The 23,702-nt window shown below is 38.1% G+C and overlaps 1 protein-coding gene across 1 annotated transcript in view; it reads right to left on the bottom strand.

Moving 5' to 3' along the window:
- Positions 1-652: 652 nt before the first annotated feature.
- Positions 653-23,702, bottom strand: part of LOC149229986 (adenine nucleotide transporter BT1, chloroplastic/mitochondrial-like) — a 55,705-nt gene continuing 32,655 nt past the window's right edge. Inside the window, 2 exon segments of the mRNA XM_089378803.1 lie at positions 653-1,944; positions 2,618-2,779. Of these exon segments, the coding sequence (XP_089234929.1) occupies positions 1,477-1,944; positions 2,618-2,779 (630 nt within the window). The 3' untranslated portion in view covers positions 653-1,476.

Below are 23,702 nucleotides of genomic sequence, written 5' to 3'. Positions count from 1 at the left end.
AGTAAGCAAAACTTCAAAAAATATACGAGTCTAATGATAATAGGTGGAAAATGGCGCTAATCTTAAAACTGTAATTCATAACCTCGCATTGATGTCAATACTGTTATAGTTTTTCCCGTGCCTTAATAACAATGGTGCAAAGAAATCGACCAAGAATTAAATAATCATAACTTGATATAGAAATAGAGGTAAGCAAAACTTGAAAACAATATACCAATCTAATGGTAATAAGTGGAAAATTGTGCTACTATTAAAACTGTAATTCATAATCTCGCACTGATGCGAATACTATTATTGTTTTTCCCATGCCTTAATAACAACGGTACAAAGAAATCGATCAAGAATCGATTAAATGATCCATCCAGAATTAACAATCATAGCTTGATATAAAAATCGAGGTAAGCAAAACTTGAAAAAATATACCAATCTAATGATAATAGGTGGAAAATGGTGCTGCTCTTAAAACTGTAAATCATAATCTCGCATTGATGCCAATATTATTATAGTTTTCTCCATGCCTTAATAACAATAATGCAAAGAAACTGAAGCAAATCAAACAATCATTATTTATATTGGACAGAAAACATCAGATTGTAAAGTTCTTTGATTCAGGTGATAAAGAGATCTCAGAATTTCAGGGAAGACTCCAAAATGGCAGTTTCTAAGGAAGGAATTTACATTAGTAAATTATTGCTCCAAGAATTATTTCAACTTTCAAGTTTCTCTATTACAATAAGGGGCTATTGTTTTCTCCCTTCCTGATTTTTATTGCAAACTATTGCCTTTAATGAAAATATATAAATCCCTGATACCACGGAATTCGCATTGCTTTTTCTGCCGGCAAGGAAAAGTGATCCATTCCTTATCCTATGTCTCACACCTCCAACATCAGAAAGAAACAACCAGATTTGCATCCTCAAATAATGCCACATGCAAACAACAAAAGGAAAGCAACTGCTTTTCCTCTACATATAACACAAGATTGCTCCTCAAATAAAACAGCAATGCTAAGGTGACCACCGGAACTGACACACCGATTCCAGTCGTCAATCTGTAATCAAAAGCTCTACACCTCAAAGTATTCAATCTCCAGTTTTTCTATTTGCATTTATGTTAGAAAAAAAAAATCCAGATTACACCTATCAGGTGTAGCGGTTACAAAAAAAAAAAAAACTCAAATACCTGCCTACCATACTCATTTAGAGAATGAAATTTCCCAGGGCAGCGAATCTCCCGAAACTCCTCCATTGTAGGACAAGCTTATCAAAAAGGGCAAAGTTCTCGAGCAAAGCATATAGCCTTTACTAATGAGGAATATTAACCCCTGATCAACTCAAGTGGCAATGTAGCTTTGTTTGTATAAAAGGTGTGAATTGCTTTTGCTTGGCCATTGCAACTTGACAGAATCCAATTTTATTCTGCAAAAGCTAGAGCTGAACAACGTAGGAAGATTCACATCCAACTATACGAAATGTTTCAACTACCTTCTTCAATAAGAAACCTTTTACAGGCTTCGTAGCACATAAAGGATATACCCGCAGCTGGGACCAACTTCATGCAGCTTGGACCTAAGCCCTTGTATAGACCAGGCAAGCCTTCTTTCTCAAGTATACTGGATAAGGCATGGAATAGATTATTATAAACCTGTCTTCCACTGAGAGCACCTACTTGCATTTGTTTTCTTGCAACTTCCAGAGGAAAGGTAGCAGAACTTGCGATGGCACCTGCTGCAGATCCAATAAAAAGGGTTGCTAGATTCCCTATTTGCTGTTCTTTAGTAAGCTTCCTATAAAGCTTTCGTAATGTTTCATAGGCATAATAGTTTGTCGCAGCATAAGGCACAACACCTATCAAACTTGGTGTGAGACCCCTATAAAGTTCTTGGGGACCTTCTTCCTGAATGATTTTAAGAAATGCATCTACAAGATTATCATAGACGCCTCTCTGCAATCATAAGGAAAATCAAACTTATGTGCTGTTAGAATTACAAGGAACAATTAACTTTCTCTAGAACACATAAATTTGCATAAAAGAATCCATGACTAACTCTTTAACTCTGGCTTTTGGCCAATTTATGAAACACCAGATGAACATTCAATTTCATAAACACCTTGGTTAAGAAAAGGCTAAGATTTATCTTTTACACTTTTCAAGACATCCCTGAGCATTATGTGGGGTTCAAAAATGTTTGTCTTTTTAAGGGAATTTCGGATATTTTGTCTGTGAAGACTTAGATAAAGGGTAGATTAGGCTTGGGTAACAGTAGTCTGGGATTTGTAGCAAGGGTGCAATCTAGGATAGACGGCTTTCTGAAAAGATCTTTCCATTTAAGCTTTGGAGTAACCATTGGACAGGTGGTCTCTTATACTATGAGCTTTTTCACTATTTAAATGGTTATTGTTTGAGAGCCAGAAAGTTCTCGTGACAAGGGTATTGAGGATAGCGACCTTTTGAATGCATTGGTGGTGAGAATAGGCATGAAGGTATCTATCTGTGTTGGTATATTTTCTAGAGACTTGGAGGGAAATTGTACCATCTATTTCTTTGGTGAGCAGGGCATATAAAATATACTTAAATTGACTATCCATCTGAAATCAAAATGCCATAACAAAGATACCTGAATGGTCATTCGAGTCTTCAACAACTCCAGAGGATATGTACATAATGTAGAGCACACCCCTGCAGCTGCTCCAGCAACAGGGGAGACAGAAAAAGGAATACGAGGTGGTTCCCCTGTTTTAGGGGTCAAGAACTTCTTCACTGTGTCGTATGCAAAAAGCTGCAAAATCACAAGTAGACCACAGCGCATCAGTCTGGAGATAAGAATCAATCAAAGAAGAACAAACAAATGAGACACCACATAACAGACAAGTTTAGAAGCACCAAAATCTCTTCTAAAAGCAACAACCATTTTCCAAAGGACATTGCATACAAATCTACATTAAAATCGTGCATTCCTTTTATTAGAACAAAGATGAGATAACGGAGTTAATTTAAAGTGCAGCCAGTTTTGGAAAAGAACACAAGAAACTCAAGGGAAGTTCTTTCTATAAACACTTGTCTATAATACATAGGGATGAATTTGAAGAAAAATGCAACTCCTGCGTTTAAAATTTTAAGAGTCTTTTGCTTCAGTACATTGACCAAAAATTTCCCAAAAACAACACCTACAAAAATTGTAGCTAAGTCGCAATCCAAATAAATAAGCAAAGGAGCAGAAAATTTATGATACACAGAATAGTATGAGTTGAAAGATATATCTTGACAGATTCATACCTGTTAATCAAGAATTGAATGCTTTTGCAATGATAAACTTAAAGACAGATCCTCGTGGGTATAAATAGGTGACATATTTCTTTCTAATAAATATTAAATACTTCAGATGAAGGTTATAATAAAAGCCCAATCTAAGATATAATTCTATATATTTCCGTCAAACATGATTAATATTTGAAATCTTACATATAAAATTTAGGTAAATACTTAAGAACAAAATTTGATTTAAGAAAATTACTGGGGAAAGAAATTTGTCCATGATTATACAGTTTACAAAAAGACCCTGGATAATTTTATTAATGTCCAAAAATAACCACAAAAGTAGATGAACGGGACTAAAAGAGTACACCCAGTGCAAAAAGCAACTCCTAGATCAATACTACAGCAAAAGAAGATAAAGAACTAAGTTCCTAGCTAAATGCTAAATCTCTAGCTAAGAGGAGAAGACAAGATAATTTTGTTAATGTCCAAAAATGATGAATAAAAAGAGCACACCCAGTTTAAATTTGAAGTGAGAGCGCAAAAGCAACTCCTAGATCAATAGTAAAACAACATGAAGAACTAAAATGGATAGAAGAAAGCTAAATGTCTAGCTAAGAGAAGATATAAAATAAGGTGAAAGTACAAGAAAGATTCTAGAGACTAAAGAGTCTCAATGTTGAACCAAAGAGAGGATATCAACATATGTTAGCGCTTGGTGTCAAAGATGAGTAAGGGCACTATGAGACAAGCCCCATGGGACTCTTGGTGAAAGGACAAATGCATTGGCTGATGATCCTAGGGGAGGGACAGAAGAGGAAAGAAGTTTAGCACTACTAAGTCTCCTAAGTCCTGACATCCAAGGCCATGGGGATGAAATTCCATATGGAAGCTTAGCTGCTCAAACAAACCTAGGAAGTACTGTGTTAGATGAGAGGAACCTGACACTAGGACCTGTCACCCCATAGAGTTGATATCTCTAGCGGTGTATGCAATGTGCCCTGGAACAGTATCCCCTCATGGGTCTCATGGAGGTTGATTGACCACCTAGCAAGGGGCAAAAGGAGACCTGAAGTCTCACCAATATGGAATCTAAGTATAATGGATCTCTTCCTAACATTTATTGCCCACATCAGATAAGACAACTAGAAAGTATGAAATGATTCCTTTGAAAGTCATTGTCTGGGATACAACATGCAGAGAGTAAGGTCTGTGCCCAAATACTTTTCTCGTGAAGTGAGCAAGTCGTCTCTAGTCAAAATGGTGAAAAAGGAGGGCAAGGAGCTCCATAATTCCTGAAATAACCGATAATATCTAGCTTGATCTCATAGTGTAAATGGGGCAATGAAAAATTAGATGCTCCTCTATCTCTGGGCCTTGTAAATATGGCATAGCTAGCAAACCCTATCTAGTAGTAGGATGTGGTGATCTGTCCCAATATAGGATTTGTCAGAACCCATCCAAAACTGCCCGAAGGGAATCCTAAATGCATGCTTCCAGTCTCTGCAATATGTACAAGGATCAGATAATGTGATCATTTATCAACTCCAGTAAATGCTCAAAATAGAAGGCCATCATAGACCAATACATTTCGAAGGCACTATGCAAGTGACCTAGATATATTGTTTATAAATGTCCGCTCTGAACGCTTGCTTCATGTCCTGCTTACAACTTGGGAGGTGACTTAGCACCGCTAAGGAAGAACAAAGTGCTAAATAGGTGTATCAATCCTTCCCCAACGCCAAGTCCCCACAGATACAAACTCCATGAAGGAATGAGACGAATCGCAAGATGGCCTCGAGGTGATGAGGATATGCCCTAAACTCCGTTTGAAAAATAGAGTTGGGGAATAATCTGCTTGCATCAAATGATGTGCCTAAGCAGGAGGGTCTACAGTCTCGACTCTCTACCTTAGCGCAGTCACTCTGAAGCAAACTCAGTCCCTAGACCGTTATTGTCATGGGAAAAATGCCCTCCCCAACCATATGAGGATCTCCCCAGGGCCCAAGGTGAGGTCCCAATTAGACTTCACCTGTTTGAAATAGGGAACGCATCTGAATTCTAGCCCACCAACCATTGCTGAGTTTTAGTTATGATGATTCTAATCTACATCAAAAAAGAAAACATTTCAGGAAAGAAAAATAAAGAACATAAATTTCAAATAGAAGAGTAGTCGTAGAAGAAAAAAGTCTTACAGTAATCCTACCATTGTGGCAAATAACAGTAGTCCATAGTTTATCCACCACACCAGAACCACAGCTCCTAATTTAAGTTGGCTAAAAATGGCTTCTCCTTATTCAATCTTCACAAAAGAATTTACGTAATAGTTTGCACAAGCAAAAACCCTTTTCTTTTTTACAAGTATTGCCTCAAAAGAGTAACTACCTCTTAGGTTGTTGTGTTCCTTTCTTGACAATCAAGCCTTATTGACTCCCTTTTCCATTCTCTTTTCCCTAAAATATTTCACATTCTATATTTAGCACCATCTGAAAATCATAATCTGTTTTGGGCTTTATCTCGAGAGTAAGCCATCTAAATTTAAGGTTTTGAGGATATATCATCTACACATGAAAGCCAAGCTATTCATATGCCACAAGTTCTCTTGGTATAGACTAGTCTATGCCATTCTTAGGTGTGTTGATAAATGAACTGATTAAATTAACGTCCTTTGAAGGAATCAAGATATGTTCATTCGGCACATCCCTTGTGACACTCGGGTCATTCCTATGGAGATCTTTTTATTTGATGTTTTCTTCCAGATCTCCCATGTGTCCAATATTTGTTTGAGGTGCAGTGCATTCGCTAAGTGATGGTAGGTGACATCTTTCAATAACTTCAACATCCATGTGAAAGCAATGGCATTTGCTAAAGGATGCAGCCACATTCTTTTCAAAGGATAAGCTTGTTGATTTACTATTTGAAAGCACTACATAATTGCACTGAGTTTCTTTCTCATTCATCCTTCCTAGGTCCACTAGGGCATCTATCTCTTCATCCTAACATTTTTTGAGCTTGTCCAACCCCATCTGGAATCCTTCTAGAATTTCCCTTTTAACTTTTACTTTGTTCATGGCAGTTACAAACAGAGAGAAATAGACCTGAAGATCCAATAGACTATGGTGTAGTAGCCTTTGTGCTACATTAACTCATCTTAAATCTCAAAACTTAAAAGCACATGCTTTGAAACTGAATAAGCCAGTCAATTCCACCCTGTAGTGTGCCCCCTGATCTTCAAGAGTGTTTATACTCTTCATATTCCTCTATTTATTTTACTAGCTTAAGGGTACTGGACTCAGTTGCTTGCATACACGCAACGGCTACAAAAGCTATAGCCACTGTATTAGCCTTAGTTTCATTAATCACTGGAATTTCTATTGCAATTGTCAAGTTTGGGATCCCCGTCATCTTGAGTTTCTTGTTCTCTCAGTAACTCTTCTTCCGTTATTGTCTCTGCTCATGCTCTGGCTTCTACCTTGCCTCTCCTTTCACATTCCTCTTCTAATGCTTTCTTCTCTTGCCTTCTCTCTTGCATTCTCTCTTCCTTCTTGCTCCACCTTTTCTTTGTCTTTTTGTTCTTTCTTTTTATCTTTCGCTCCTTATACTTTTTGCTACCAAGCCTTGCAATTACTTCATCAAGTGTTTTAGCTCTCTGCAAGAGCTCCTCTTCCCACTGTACCTCGATCTGGTAAGGCTGTGTATATTTGCAAGCTAAGCAGTGATGAGAAACTACACAAAGAGGATCATGCCTTCTAAATCTGTCTTCTCCAAAATGATAGGCAGCAAGTGCCACACCTGCTTCTATAGCAACTTTGACATTCCTCAGAAAATATGAACCTGTACAGACCTATGTCACAGGGTTCACCGAACTTGAAGGTTCAGGTTCGAAATTCGGCGAACCTCAAAAAAAATTTGAAATTCGTTCAGGTTCGCCAAACCTGAAATTTGAACCTGAAGTCGAACCTAATCGAACTCGAACCTGAATGAACCTCAACAAACCTGAACGCGAATTTAATCGAATTTTTTTAAGGTTCGATTTAGGGTTCGCCGGTTTTTTTGACTGTTTTATTTGGCTGTTTACGAAAAAAACCAGGGGCCGCATACCGCTTTTCTGCAACGCTTCCCGCCAAGTATTTCTTTATAAACGATGGCTCTCTAACATTTTGGCACAAGCTGTTGAGAGTATTGAGTGAGCGTTTGTATTGAGCAGGCTGCAGAGCTGTGTATTTGCTAAGAGTCTTTTGTCATACCTCATGGGCCAATTTGGCCTGTGTTTTATATCTATGCCGCAAATGCCAAAATTGACCAAAAAAATCTGGCTGGAAAGGAGCCAAAAAATGACCTCATTAAACTACTGCGTTTAAATTTATCAATTTTGAAAGCAACATCACCACATTAGCTTGACAGACGGCCTTTCCAACACTGCGCAGGGTATTTTTGTGTGAAATCAAAACAAATCACTGCTGTTATAGGTATCCAACCACCATTCCAGGTAGAAATTGCCAAAATCCACAACTATCACAAATTTTTGCCCTCGAGAATGGTAAAATCCAAACTAGGAATGCTTCTCCAAAGTGTTAAATGTCAAATCCAACGAAAAAGAGTCAAAAAAGAAACCTGCTGCTATCAGTTTTCAACCACCAAATTTCCAACACATACAAATGGTCTTCAGAACGTACTGTTTTGGTTTCAGGTTTCTGTTAGTATTTAAACATTAAAATGATGTGATTTTTTAAAAGATTACTAGTATTTGACATTCATTTAAATTTTGAAGACTGAAAATTATGTCATTTCTTTTTGCAAACTACTATTGTGTATGTTTACATTTAACTAGATGTTAGAATGATTACATTATTCATGTATGTTTACTAATAAGAATTTGTATTCATGTGTTTATGGATCGATTTTGAATTTTCTATTATTTTGTCATATATAGATATATATATATAAATATATATATATTGAAAAATATGTATAGTCGAACCTAATGCTGAACCTCATTTGAACCTGATCGGAAAATTCGAATTCGAATCGAACTTAATCGTTGTCAAACTCGAATTCGAACTCGAACCGTGTGACATTGGTACAGACTGGGAAGGTGGGCCATGGATCGTTCTTATCTTGGGTCAAGGCAGCTCCAACTCAATCACAAATGTCTGATAAGCCTCGTCTTTGATAGCCAGCTTGCCTAGAATAAATTTTGGCAATAATTGTGGGGGCTAGTGGCTCTAAATATTCTTATATAGATTTATTTCTCTATGACATACAAGTCAGCAATTGTACTTACATTTGCATGGCTCTCTGTCATGCACTGTGCAAGCTTGCAAAAATCAATGTGTACATTGGAGCCATCATGTACTCATGTATCTTAGTGTAATCAGCTCTGTATTAATGCACCCATAGACTTTGACAGTAAACGTTGATTGGGTTCTCACTTTATTGCCACTTGACTGTCCCTGCCATGATGCCATCCCATTCCTGCGGAATAACGGTGGCACATGCTGCATGAAGCAAATATGATGACATATACAATGCTAGAAGGATCTCCATAGTGTGCTACCTGGCTCTAGAAATAGCACCTGTCAACGTAGCAAATAGAGGACCAGTTGAAGATCATTCCAATCTTTGTCACTTGATATAGCAACGATACCCAAGTCTCCATGAATTAGGTTGCATTTTCTTCACCGTAAATCCTACTAATCAGTGCACCACTATGAATCTATAAAGTGTCCTAAGATTGGATGTTGGATACAAAACTAATCGTTATGACCTAAAGGCTTTTCCAACAATCAGCCAGCCTTTTATGAGTTCATTATAGTTATGTGCAAATTACAAGACCCACTCGTCAATGCTATCAATCTAGGGTCTTGTCAATGATAGAGGACGAGTTGAAGATCATGCCACTCTTTGGCACTTACATAGCAACGATACCCAAGCCTCCCTGAATTAGGTTGCATTATCTTTGTCATACAGCCTACTAATTAGTGCACCACTATGAACCTATAAAGTGCCTTAAGATTCAATGTTGGATAGACAGCTAATAGCTATTACCCAAAGGCTTCTCCATCAAACAAGCAACCTTTTATGAGTTCATTATAGTTGTGTGCAAATTGCAAGAACCACTCATCAAAGATATCAATCTAGGGTCTGGTGAACTTGTAGCATACATCCTAGCTTGAGGATTGAAAGGATGCACTAACCTTTCCTTCTCCATTTCTCCTTAGCCTGTTCTCTACATCTATGTGACTGATCAACCATGAGATGAGCTCTGCACAAGACATGAAAGCCAGCTTAGCTACTAATCTGCGGAGACTAGACCTTCTGATAGCCTGATTCACCACAACATCTACATTTGTCCTGTTCAGTTGCAATGGAGACTCCAGGTATGTTTCTTCTCTCAACATATGATAGATTTATCCCATTGGTAATAGGTGTCTAAGTCAATCTTGCACTTCATGTCTTTGTAGAATGGCCTTGTAACTCACCCACATCAATATCAACACATGGTTGCAAGATAGAAAATAAATAATCACTGTATCCGTGGTCAATTTCCTGTAGGTTTCAACACCAAATTTTTATTAGGGGCAATCTCGTGACATGAAGCATCCTATCAATTTGAAAGGATTACGAGTCCCTTGAGGTCCATAGATGATCAAATTGTCTAGCCCACTAACTGTGACAATGTACTTTGGGAGAGGAAAGTTCATTCCACAACTCTATGAAATGGGAACATAATTCTTTGTGCAATAGAAACTATTACCCTACCATTTCCAAGCACCATTTGCAAAAGAAGAAATCATCCTTGGAGAGAGAATACATAATATTGTCTTTGATATCAAATATTTTATGTATCCGTTCATCGATGCAGTATTCAAAATTTAGGCCAATTATTCCAAATAATGCTTGTGAGTTCATTCACCATGGAAAAAATCCACTTTTGCATAGAAAATAGTCATGCTACCTAGGTTGGCTAACACACATTACAGTTCCATGGACATAGAAGGTTGAGCATGAACTGACTGCTTCAGAATAATCGAAAGTCGAGATAAAATTGGCTTCTAATCTCCTAAAATTAATCATACAGTGATATCCATGAAATCAATTACTATGGCATCTACTAGTTAGAGTTCTTGCCTTACATTGAAACTGGTCATGAGTTTAGGACTAACTCTATGATGGGGGCATGGTTATGATAAAATCATTTAAAACTAGTCACAAGCTTAGGACTTCAATTGTGTGCTCAGCGCGTGTTTGATACTTTAGCATTGGGTACTTGTTTAAAACTTCGGAAATCTTTCTATTGTGTACAATATTGCATGCTTTTGGAAGTTCAAAGTTGGGATGGATGTGCTACAAGAAATTACAGTTTACAGCAGGTGAATCACAATTAAACCAAAACAAAAAATTGTCACAACAAAATAAAATACAAAACAAAAGTCAAAAAAGTTCGAAAGTTTGGTAAGCTACACAATGGTGCAAACTCTAAAAACAAAAGTTAAGAATGAGGCACAATGTCACAAATCATTGGAGGATTAAAAATTCAAAAGAATGTGCAACATCCCAAATGGCAAAAGGATATGAAGTTTGAGGGCATTACACAATCTTCACAAGAATTTGAGCTTTGAAATTTTGAGAAGATACAAAGTGCAAAAGGAACTTCATGAAGCACTTGGCCATGAAGTCTTATCCCCTTTGTTACCATCATTATTGTTCACTAACACCTATCAATTGAAGGGCAGACCAGGGAAATGCTACTTCCCCTTAGGGGTTGGAAATACCTAATAGGGTTGACCTTTAGCGACCCCTAGCAAGGGAGAAAACAACATTGCAAGATTAGGGTCTTGAATTTGGAAAGGGATCCTTATTTGAAGTATTAAATAGCCCATGACATTCAAGTTTGGTTCACTTAGATGCAATAATGATTTTTGTCCCTAATGATTGGTTGCTTTCACTAGAATCTTTGTTGTGATTGTCAAGTGGCTCAGCAGCCCATGTCTTTGTTGTGATTGTCAAGTGGTTCAATAGTCGAAGTCTTGGGCACCTTCTCCATAGGTGCCCAAGCCCTTAGAGAAGTATATTGGCACAAACAGGTGAAGCATTGAGACTCTTGGGCCTCCTAGCAGTAGCAGCAGAAGACACATGTTCTAGGGCACCTCCTACACCCAAGACGTTGGATGACTTTGTACCAGATTTGATGATTCCTAAGGATGACACACTTGAACCCAGCTCACCCCCAGGCTGGCCTTGACACCAATTGATGATAGCAGTAGATTCAGGGCCCAAATGAGTATGGTCTCGCCTTCAGAGGCTAGGAAGGGCTAGTTGCACCTGAGAAGCCCTCAACGTTCGAGCAAAGGAGGCCACTTCGAGCAATTAGAGACCATAAAGACCACTTTGTGTTGCCCAAGCTAGATCTTGAGACCACAACGTAAAAATCAAATGTGCATCTTTTACATGTGCAGATGCATCAATGGATTCTAGGAACATAGTTCCTTTAGGGCAAGCTACAACAAAATTTATTATTGTTCTACCCCTTTGATCTGTCCACCCATCAGACATAATTGTACAACCTATAAATTTCCATGAGCTTTTAATGCTCTCCAATTGTTCCTTAACACACTCAAGCTCCTCATCTAGCACTTTCCCCCGTGTAATATAAGATGGGGCTTTGTATCCAGAGCCAGCACTTGCAATGGCATTCACCATGGGTGGATAAAAATAAGACTTTGCATAGTTGAATGAAAGACTATTACGGTACCAAAACCCCCTGATTGCCATATATGCCTCCTTCCTCTTCTTTTCATTAAAACTCTCCAAGGTTGGTTGAGATCCTGGAGTTGTACGAGGACGGAAGAAAGAAGAGGTTATACCCTTGTTTGCCAAACACTTGAAGAGGAGTTACCAATACTTGCACTTTGAATATGTGGTTCACTCTAAGACGAAGATCAAACTATCCCAGAAAATCTCAACCTTCTCTTTTGCCCTCTTACAACTTTCTTCTTTAATGGCTTCCAAAGCAACTACCATTTCAGCGGTGACTTCATCAAGGCAATGTTCACAACGTCCCACACCATTCCCAGTAATTCTAGCTAGGTGGTATTTTAGCTTGTTTATACCTGCATGCATCGTGGCATTGCAATAATTGCACTTGACATGGTGGTCATTATCGGCAATGAGTTGTTGACTATGTGCCCATGCTGGATCACGAGACTTTCTAGTACCCTTTGGTAGCATGGTGATGGAATCTAGAAGAAAAAAAATAATTTAATTGATATTCTGGAATCTAGAAGAAAAAAAAAAAAAAAAAATATATATATATATATATATATATTCTAAATTCAATAATTTAAATGTAATTGTGGCATTGCAATAATTACACTTGACATGGTGGTCATTATCGGCAATGAGTTGTTGACCATGTGCCCATGCCGGATCACAAGACTTTCTAGTACCCTTTGGTAGCATGGTGATGGAACCTAGAAGAAAAAAATTAATTTAATTGATATTCTGGAATCTGGAAGAAAAAAAATATTCTAAATTCAATAATTTAAATGTGATTTTTTTTGTTTCAAAAATTTTTTATTTTTTTCTGTTCCAATTTTGATTTTTATTTTATTTTCTTTAGCCCTAGCCCTATGTGTCGCTGAGAAACTCAACCACAAGGTCTACAGGCGAGTTTTCCTCAGCCCACAGGCCCTATGACTGAGTTTCTCAGCCACGTATAGGACTCGCGCGTGGCTGAGATACTATCAACATTAGTTCTGCCAAATGATGTATTTAAACTTCGAACCAATCAATTGTTGGGTCAAAGCTCTTCAGTGATGTAAACCGTCAACCTAGGGGAATCTAGATAATAAGCATCTTTTGACTTTCTGCCCTACTATCTATAAGTAATATATCTTATCAATATGTATCGTGTTTTGCCTCCAACTCCTTTTGAAGATAGTATCTCTAAACCATGAGCCCTTTTTGATATCTAATTGCAGGTTCTTCTATGATCATGAGACTCCTTCTTTATGATAAGGGTAACCTTTTTCATCAAAGGTAAGTGTACTTCTTCCTTTAATAGAAGCTTGCTTCCATGTTGTCATTCAATTCACTATCTTCAATGTATACTATTAAATTGCTTACATTCTTTTGCTACGTCCTTTCATAAAAAACTAGTCTGCTTCTGGAATGCTTTGTACTGGTTGTGTCGCTTGACTTATTCTATGATATACGAGGTCAACTTATCTTCACTGAAATTGAAACAAATATGATGTTGGAGAAACTCTTATAATGCTACATATTGACCTTGACACTTTTATTGTTCTCATTCTATTGTCAGCTTGCAGTCCTTGCTTGCTAAAAGAAATGATGATTGTTGTTAAATCTTCATGATGAGATATGAACATCTCAAATGCAACTGAATGCTTCTTCTAGAATTTTGTGCAGATCCTATTTCTTCCAATACTATATGCTTCTTCTCAAACTTAATCTTCATGACTTTGCAAATTATGAATCCCTAAATCCTTTTATCCTTCAAATATAATTGTAATTGCTACTATAACTACCATCTAAGAAATGAAAACTTGTTTGCAAACCTAATACTTGCCATATTTTTCATAATTGTTAATAGTAGAGGTCCTTGTTGTCTTCAACCTTGGGTTTCTTTTCAACTCCTTCATCTTCTGCTATATGTGCTTCATTTCTTTCCTTCCTTTTGTTGCTCTTATTATTCTTAGGGTCCTTGGGACAATCCCTCTTATAATGTCCATATTCATTGCAACCAAAGCATTAAACTTTAGACATGTCCCAGTTTCCACAAGGCTTGTTGTTGTACTTGTGATGAGATCCAAATCTTCCTAACTTTCCAAACTTCTTCGATTTAGCAACTAATGCTTGAGAATTTTCATTATTGGGTTAAGTATCACCTTTAGCCTTCAACCTTGTTTCTTCTGGAACACACAAGGCTTGTTGTTGTACTTGTGATGAGATCCAAATCTTCCAAACTTTCCAAACTTCTTTGATTTAGCAACTAATGCTTGAGAATTTTCATTATTGGGTTAAGTATCATCTTTAGCCTTCAACCTTGTTTCTTCTGGAACACATAGAGCCCAAACTTGCAAAACCATTTCAAGCTAGATGTAGAGCATTGATTACAAAAGTGATTAGTTCATAATCAAATATGGTTTCTCCAAGTCCTTAATGGTGATCCTATATTTTTTATATTTTCATAAAAGTATGAAGCCACATCTTCATCTTTTGACATTTTTGTTCCATAAAGTTGATTCCTTAGTGATATCTTCTGACTAATAGTATTAATAGAATATAATTTGACCAATTTATCATAAACTTCTTTGGATGTAGACAGATCTGAAACAAAAGAGATGAGATGATCTTTGATATATTCAAAGAAAATTCTTTGAGCTCTGATTTCTCCCTTGTTGTACTTGGCTACTTCTTGAGCATTGTTCTTGTCTGGTACTAGAACATTGCCTTCAACAAATTGCATGACTTCATTTTCTTTGAGAACTAGATCAATTCTCTTTTTCCAAGCCTTGAAATTAGAAGCTCCATCAAGTTTGTTGCCTTCCTTGCAAATAAATGTCATTTGGCTGGGAGGATTAGACATAGAGTAGAGTAGAGTACTTGTCAAAGAAGGAGAGGTTGTTATAAGAGTGTCTTCAAGAATGCTAACGAGCGAGTGAGAGCATTGATGGGTGAGCGAGAACTTGATGATATTTCCAAGAGCCTTCAATAATGTCCTTAAGAGAGAGATAGTTGCTATGAGGATGTCATCAACAATATAATTTCGAGTCTTCTTTCTTTGGAGAGATAACCATTGCAATAGTGTCTTCAAATGCGCCAACAAGTTGTGATCTTCAAGTTGTCTTTCTTTCACCTTACCTCTGATACATGTTAAGAAACCAAGTGTTGTAAGATAATCACTGATTTCTCTTAACTTGATAATTACTCGTGAATATTTGTTTTCTTATTACTGATATTATCTTCTTCGAGTAATTATTACAAATCTACAAAACATTAAGATCACAAAGAGGCAAAGAACACCAAAAATTAGGCTCCAAGCAAGGCAAAACCCCACAAGGGGGAAAGCCCAACAATCCTTCTTATAGAACATCAAAACGAGATATCCAAGACCTAAGACCAAGACCAAGACCAAAAATCGCCACAAAGATCCAAGTCAACCCTCCTCAGTGTCTCCTCCAATCAAGTCAAAGTCAATGAAAGTCAACACCTGTCAAACCTTTCTGAAAACTAATCAAATTACAAAAATTTCAGACCTACAGTGAAGGTCGAATTTTGGCACTTTACTTTTCATACAAATGCCAAAAAATCTTCACACGTGTGAGTAGAAACAAGATAGAAAACCCAAATTTTATCTCTCCTTTGACTTCCTTCTCCCTCCTTTGACTTCAACTCTCTCTCTTCTTGATTAGGCACAGAAATTGATGGATGATGTGATATGTGAGTGTGTGTCTCCAAGAGGTCAAATTTGACTCATATATATCCCTGTCCAGGAGGGTCGAATAGCTGCCACATAGCCTGACTTGTCCAAGAAGGGCCGACTTGGTCTTGTATTGACTCTTTGACTCAAAATAAAAAATTCTTATTCCTTTTCTTACAAAAGTCCAATTGGGATTTGACTCAAATACATTATATTATGAAGACCGACACTAGTTACAATTTCAACGCAAAGAATATTTCCTCTACTTCCATTTCTTGTGTTAAACACAACCCCAACCTCATATTTTCGTGTACAAGATCATCCCAAATTTTTGTAAAGGTAGGCAACCTCTCGCAAGCACAAACACCTTGAACAAAAAGCCTCCAACACAAGACAAGTCCATTCAAGGCAAAGGGTACCAACCCCTCCATTATCCCTATAGCAACTAGTTGATCTCTCAACTTTATGCTCTTAGCCAAGGAACTCACCACTATATCTGTCTTGTTTATGTGGTTGGTTAAAAATTTGTTTCACAAAAGTATTTTTTTAGAGACACAAGAAATTTGACATAAACTAACCGAAGTATCAAACATCTTCTTACCAGACAACTTGTCTGCAATGTGAGGAATGAAGTGATCCTTAACCAAATCAAGAGTGATTCTCTTTACATTGTCCTTCTCCTTGACATGGGTGTCCAACTTCATCCGATCATCAGGTGCAACAATCTATTTCTCAATGTGCTCCCAAAGCTCAACCTCCTCCTAAATCATTTGCACCCTAAACTTCCAACAAATGAAATTGAAAGCACCATCAAACATATCACCCTCTCGAAAATCGAGTAGTTAGCATGCAAACCTGAAGCACGCCTAAAACCAAAACCAACAACAAACAAATTAGACTAACCATTCAAGGATTCCAATTCTTCCTCTAAGCATCCTAGGGTTTCACACCCAATCAACAAGCACCAATCCGAAGTGCAATACCACTAAAATATCTATCTCCCTCATCACCAAGAGAGCAATATTAATCACAGTGGACCCAATACCATGTAGAAATCTATGCAATGCTACAATACCATGTAATAATTTCTAAAGCTAGGATAATTAACGCAAATATGAAGTTTTGCCTCACTTACTTTAAGTTTCCCAGATCTAATCCCTATGAACTTTCAACATTCGGGTTGATCCGAATATTCAATCACAATAACAAATACTTTGTCACCGCAACTCAAATCATCCAACAATGCAAGGGAATAAATGCCATACAAGTGTACTCTGATGCCAACTAGGTATAGCCCTAGCATGTAGAAATTTTTTATCAAGGATAATCAATGTGAATTTGAAATTTCACCCCATTTATTGGAAATTTCCCAAATCTGATCATTATGAATATTCAACCTTAGGGCTTGTTACCCACCACCCCATTTACCGGAAATTTCCCAAATCTGATCACTATGAACTTTCAACATGAAAGCTTGTTACCCATCATCATAAGCTCAAGGTCCATTCTCACATCATGGCACACTCAAGACTTCATTAGGCCTCCTCCTCAAAAGCCCAACGACTCACTTTTTTGATCATTCAACTCACTAAAGAGACTTATTATTATGTCATTGAGCTATCTTGGTGGGCTTGTCACCAAGGGATGTTATTATTGCACGTTATTTTATTATTTGGGGCTCAATTAGGCCAAATTAGGCAAATCAAACTCATTAGTGATTGTATAAATAGAAGTGAGATGATTAACTTTCATCATCATCACCTGGATTGGGTTATTAGCTCTTGGAAGAATTTTGCATTCCCTTTTGGAGGACGAGTTTGGTTTCATGTAATGAATTTTGATGTTCGGATTCTATCTTCTTGGTCTTAGAGATTCTAGGAGAAAATTTTGTGGAATGTGAATTGGCTATGGAATGTGAATTTTCTCCTAGATGTTTGGATTCTATCTTCTTGGTCTAGGAGCTTCTAGTGTATATATGAGAAATAAATTCTCCTACACTCATATACCCATGTGTGGGCTTCTCTTACTATAGCTGCCCTCGTACTGTGACATGTGGTCTAGATGATTCCCTGATCCCCACTTTGTTCCATTACTATGTCATTCACCATCTGCAACTTGAGGAATGTACCATGGACATGTCACACCCTTTAAAGGTTAAAACCACCTAATAAGGTCCTTGATTAACCCCTCATTGAGCTTGGAGACACTCGTACATGTCAAAGCCCACTATGGAAGAGCATGCCACCATGAAGTGCCCCAACAATTCCATGACTTGTAAGCTCTTTTACTTTATTATTCTAATGATTTATCGTATTGGAAGGCAAGGGGGTGCATTGGATCTTATGCAAGATTGCAAGTGGGTATCCATTTGGGGCTTGGTCTCCCTATACGGGGTCCTAGCCCTCCAGAGGGCCACATTAGCACTTGTAGGGTGAGCGTTGAGAGCCATGGGCCTCCACCATAGCAGAGATTACTTCATGGACCCCAGCACCACTCATTGATTGCTCATGTTCCACCTTTTTGGATGAAGATGATGCACTTGGTTCACCATGCCAATTGGCTCCACACTTGCACCATACACTTGGCAAATGTTCTGGGGTCTAGATGAGGGCTTATGTCATCATCCTAGCCCTCACAGATGGTTTACAGGCATTTTCGATCCACTTGGAGACCCATGAGGTTGTCCTTGTGTCCTTCACACCCACTTGGGGGCACCATAGGGCTTTGCTTGGAAAACAAGGGGCCAACCCCTTGTCCACTATTGTTAAATTTGGCAACTAGGGCCAAACTCCACATGGGTCATCTTATTTATGACAGCTGATATTTTTCTTGGATTCCTCTCTCCAAAAGGTGTAGGATTGATCTAAATATCATCCGATTCCGACATGTACAAATGAAGTTATGAATTTATTTTGATTATGGACAAATTGTCAAGGTCGGCCAGCAAACTTATGTAGTCTTAGAAGCCCAACAGTCACGTCTATTCATCCTCAACGTTTGCTATAAATACATGATGCCTTAGCCTCATTTGGACACACTCATCTTCACACTTCTCTCTCTCTCTCTGCTCATTGATTGGGTACAAATTTTTGGGCCTCTCTCTCTCTCCACAGTCCAAAATTTCAGGAGGTTGAAATTTCAAGAGGCCGAAATTTCAAGAGGACGAAATTTCAGGAGCGCGAAATTTCAGGAGGCCGAAATTTCAAGAGACCGAATTTCTGGACAATTTGACCAAGCGTTGACCAGCGTGCATTGACCTCCTTTGACTGTGTTTTTGTGAATGTTATCTCTGTTTGGGTAGGCCACATTTTTTAGCACAGAAATCGAGGCTAAACATTGATTTTGACCAGCGTTGACTACAGCGAGCGCTGACCGCAGGTGCGCTGTTTGACCAGATTTTGACTTAGTTGTTTTTGGGTTGTTTTGAGGGTTGATTCATCTTGTTGTTTGGAGCTCAAAGTTGACGAAGTTGACCAATTAGTTGGGGGTCAAATTTGCCCTGTTGACCAGCATTGACTTTTCTCGTTAGAGCTCTGTTGCTATTACAAATTATCAAATTTGTAAATTGTACTATCTCTCTCTGTAGACTAAAAGAAGATTTGATCAAGGGTTTCCCCACATTGGGATTTGTCCCTGGCTGGTGCCACATCTTGTGTCCTCTTGTCTTGGCTTATCTTCTACTGTTTATGTTTATGTTCTATCTGCATTTTACTATCATGTTGATGTGATTGCTAATCTGAATATTGATACTGGGCTAGTAAAGTAATTGAAGTAAAATTGCTCTAAAGCATAGAACATACCATTGTTGCCTAAAATTAACAACTATGCTTGAGGTCCATTTTCACATCATGACACACTCAAGACTTCATTAGGCATCCTCAAAGGCCCAACGACTCACTTTATTGATCATTCGACCCTCTTGAGAGGCTTATTATTATGTTATTGAGCTATCTTTGTGGGCTTGTCACCAAGGGATGTTATTATTGAACATTATTTTATTATTTGGGGCTCAATTAGACCAAATTAGGCAAATCAAATCCATTAGTGATTGTATAAATAGAAGTGATATCATTCATTTTCATCATCATCACTTGGATTGAGATGTTATTATTACACATATTTTATTATTTGGGGCTCAATTAGGCCAAATTAGGCAAATCAAACCCATTAGTGATTGTATAAATAGAAGTGAGATCATTCATTTTCATCATCGTCACTTGGATTGGGTTATTAGCTCTTGGGAAAATTTTGCATTCCCTTTTGGAGGACGAGTTTGGTTTCATGGAATGACTTTTGCTGTTTGGATTCTATGTTCTTGGTCTTGGAGCTTCATTATTGGCATAATTTGATGATTGGATATACTCATTCATACATGTAAGTTGTCTTTTTCATGCTTATTCTTATTATTATTCTTTGTCAAATGATGTTGCTAGGATTTTCGCTATATAGGTTTGAAGTTTACTGTTATTCTATGTGAAATTGTGGAAATTTTGATCTCTTGTAGCGTTGCATCATTGCATGTGTCATGTATGGATGGGTGAATGTTCCTAGAGGTCATCTTTGTTGAAAATACCTTGATAAGTCATCAATTATTGCATATCTAAGTATAAAGTCTTCTGGTAGCTACTCTCGTGCCCCAATTGCCATGTGAAGTTGTCTAGAGGTCTCCTTGATTAGGTATAGTCTCTCCAAAATCACAAGTTCATCTTGACTCCATCTCTCCCAAAGGCAAGGCACTAATCCATCCATTGGTGGTCACCTAAACGCTTATTTTTCTTGCCTCCTCTCTCTCTTTCTAGGCCTGGCCACCACATGTCACCTAGGGCATCAAATAAATCTCATTGTAGCCATCAAAACACTTTGATTTTTGGTCCATAAATGCACTAGTGTTTTCTCTAGAAGCCCTCCAAATTTGAAGCAATTCAGACAATGGGATCCCAAGATATACCAAACCCTAGCTCAAGAAATATTTCTTGCCCTAGGTTTTGCCTTGGCTAGTGTCCTCATTTGGATCATTGAATTTAATCCTCAAAAGAAAATTTGTCCTTTGATCCTCTTCTCTCCCCTAATCAAGTCAAGCCCCTCCTTGGTTGATCAACTCCATATCATTGACCTAATTCTGGGTCCACTTGATCCTTTGTGGTCCTACAACCTCATGTTGTAAGGTTCACAAGGTATCTTTCAAGGCAAAATATAACCCAACCTTGTGACCAAATGGAATTGTTTGTCCTATCCATTGCCCCCAATACTAATTGGCTTGACTCATGTGAACCTAAAAGCATTCCTTCTCTCTCAATGTTGGTTGTGCACTTCCTTTTGCATAAAGGGTTAGATTTGCAATCTCATGAAAACATATGTCGAATGTTGGACGTGGCCCTTCGGGAGGAGGAAGTTATTGAGTATGGTTTTATGCTTGAGGAAGGATATCCTAATCATCAAGATCAAGTTTGTCCTATCCATTGCCCCCAATACTAATTGGCTTGACTCATGTGAACCTAAAAGCATTCCTTCTCTCTCAATGTTGGTTGTGCACTTCCTTTTGCATAAAGGGTTAGATTTGCAATCTCATGAAAACATATGTCGAATGTTGGACGTGGCCCTTCGGGAGGAGAAAGTTATTGAGTATGGTTTTATGCTTGAAGAAGGATATCCTAATCATCAAGATCAAGTTATTGATACATACCTCGAGGATTGTACCAAAAAAGAGACTTGTGAATTGGAAAACATTTCCTCTGAGGATGAGGAAGAGTGTGATCCTCAAAGCCTCTGGATCCTACAAGAAAGAATGAACGAATATAGTAGGCCATGCAGGGGGGTAGTAAGGGAATATAATGCAAATGAATTATCATTCCATTTATACAAGCAAGAGGAGAAGCTCTATAAAATGAAATGTGAATATAAAGAGAACCCTATTGATGCCCTCTTCCAAGAAGCATTACGCCAAGCCCATGTAACAAATACCTTAGCTATTGTTCTCCAAGAGAAGAGGAAGAAGCGAAATCCCACTTGCCTAGTAACTGTTGAAGAAATTGTAACTAGGTTTGGTCTTCATGACATTGTAATTATGATTTTTGTAAAATGAATTTATTATTCCTTGTTGCATGGGTTTCATGAGCAAGAGGTTTATTTATTTAGTGGCTCCCATTGAGAGCCTTAGGATGTCAAAGAGTCAATGTCATGTATAGAAAAGTCTAAACAGCCCTCCAAGACAAGCACAAGAAGAAGTTTGCAATCAAAACGATGAAAAGAACAGTCAAGTCGGCCAGCAAAACAACATAAATAATAGTCATGTCGGCTCAAATGAAGTGACACAATAGTTCACACTCATGTCGACTTATTTATGGAGGCATAACCACTATAAATACCCCACTGAACTTCGCAGAAAGTACAGACAGAATCTCGGACAGGAAGTGCAGGAGGACAAAATCTCGGTGATGGTTACGGTTATAACTTCGAACACCTCCCTGAAATCTCGGACAAGTAACTTAGTGCAGGCACCTTCAGATGAAGACAGAGGTACAAGACTTCGGATGAGTTCATAACTCGGAGATCACTGTAATTTCGGATAAGTACAAACTTCAGATGGGTACAAGAAGGGTCATTCTCGGATGCCTCTGTAATTTCGTGAACAATTACAGTGGAAAAGTTGCAGTCTCATCCTCCTCGATGGTGGCAATCTCAGTATGTCTGCAATCATGATCTCGGTGCAAGGAAAGTAGTCACCATCTTGGTGTTGCAGTAATAATGAAGATCTCAACCTACTAACATTGTGAAGCAGCCTCACTATCTCAGCATATTTAGAGAAGGATCCTGAAATGATCTCGGTGTCATGGTGAAGGTATTAATGAAGGAGTAGCACTGATCTCAAAAGTGCAGCAGTATTCTCGGTGAAGGTACAACAAAGTGTCAAGATCTCAGTGATACAATGACGATGACTTCAGTGCAACAGCAGTGATGATGATATCAGCTATGACGAAGAAGAGGACTGGTGTCTTGGTCTTGGAGTGGCATAGTAGTTCAAGGGTCATGATCTTGGTATTCATCAATTGGAATCTCTATAAGAAGAATTTCGTGCGGGTTTTCCTTTCCAAGAGGGAGAGGTTTTGGCCCTAGCAGAAAGCCAAACATCTTGTGTTCTTGTCTCTTTGCTTTTGGTAGCTATTTGATGAACTAATGAAGACAGACACTAACAATAACAAGAAGACAGGAATAAGAAGAATAAGTTGATACACCTCACAAATAGTTATCATAACTAGAAGAATCTCATTAACTCTACATTGCCCTAGATTCTTCAACAGTAACAAGAATGATTTCGAGGAAAATCAAGGTAACCATGCAAGTGAAGAAATTTTGAGGAATCTTGATTTGGGAATTGAATATGAGGGCCCATGGTGTCTCAAATCCGTGAAGATGAACCCAAGGAAGGAGAAAATGCTCCACCACTTCCAATTGACAATAGTGGTCCTTGTGAAGCCCTTCCTGATGATTGGAAACGTCTCTTCTTTATGTTCCAAGATGACGATGATCCGACAAAAGAAGATCTTCCCATCATTAGGGATAATTCCAATTGAGGAAGATGCTTCCTTTAGCCATGCCACTGATAAAGGATTTTTCTTCATGTTTGGGCATTCTTCCCCTTGTTGGGTCCCTAGGCCGGATGTAGATGTTTGTAATGAGGTTCATTCCCCTGGTTTTGATGAAGGGTTGGTTTTCTCTATGAAAATGAAGAATCATGGTTTTTCCCCAAATACAATGATGATTCCACCTCTTGTTTTCAAAATAGCCAACATGATATCGTCCTAAACGTGTCATTCGCTCCTTCTCACCCTGAGGATGATAGGCCTGAGATAGTTCTTCATTAGAGGCTCATGTATTTGATCATTGACATTTCCATTTTCTGGTTAGAGGATCAAATTCAATCCTCTCGATTGGTGTCTTTTCCTTCTTCCAGGGTTCCTTTCTATAACATATGGTCCCTTATTTTCCCACTTCCCACCCTCAC

The sequence above is a fragment of the Pinus tabuliformis genome, chromosome J (genome assembly GCF_031772625.1).
Source record: "Pinus tabuliformis cultivar Carrire ecotype Pingquan chromosome J, CPIR1, whole genome shotgun sequence".
Classification (NCBI taxonomy): Eukaryota; Viridiplantae; Streptophyta; class Pinopsida; order Pinales; family Pinaceae; genus Pinus; species Pinus tabuliformis.
Note: the sequence above shows the minus strand (reverse complement) of the source record. Positions and strands in the feature narration are given on the sequence as shown.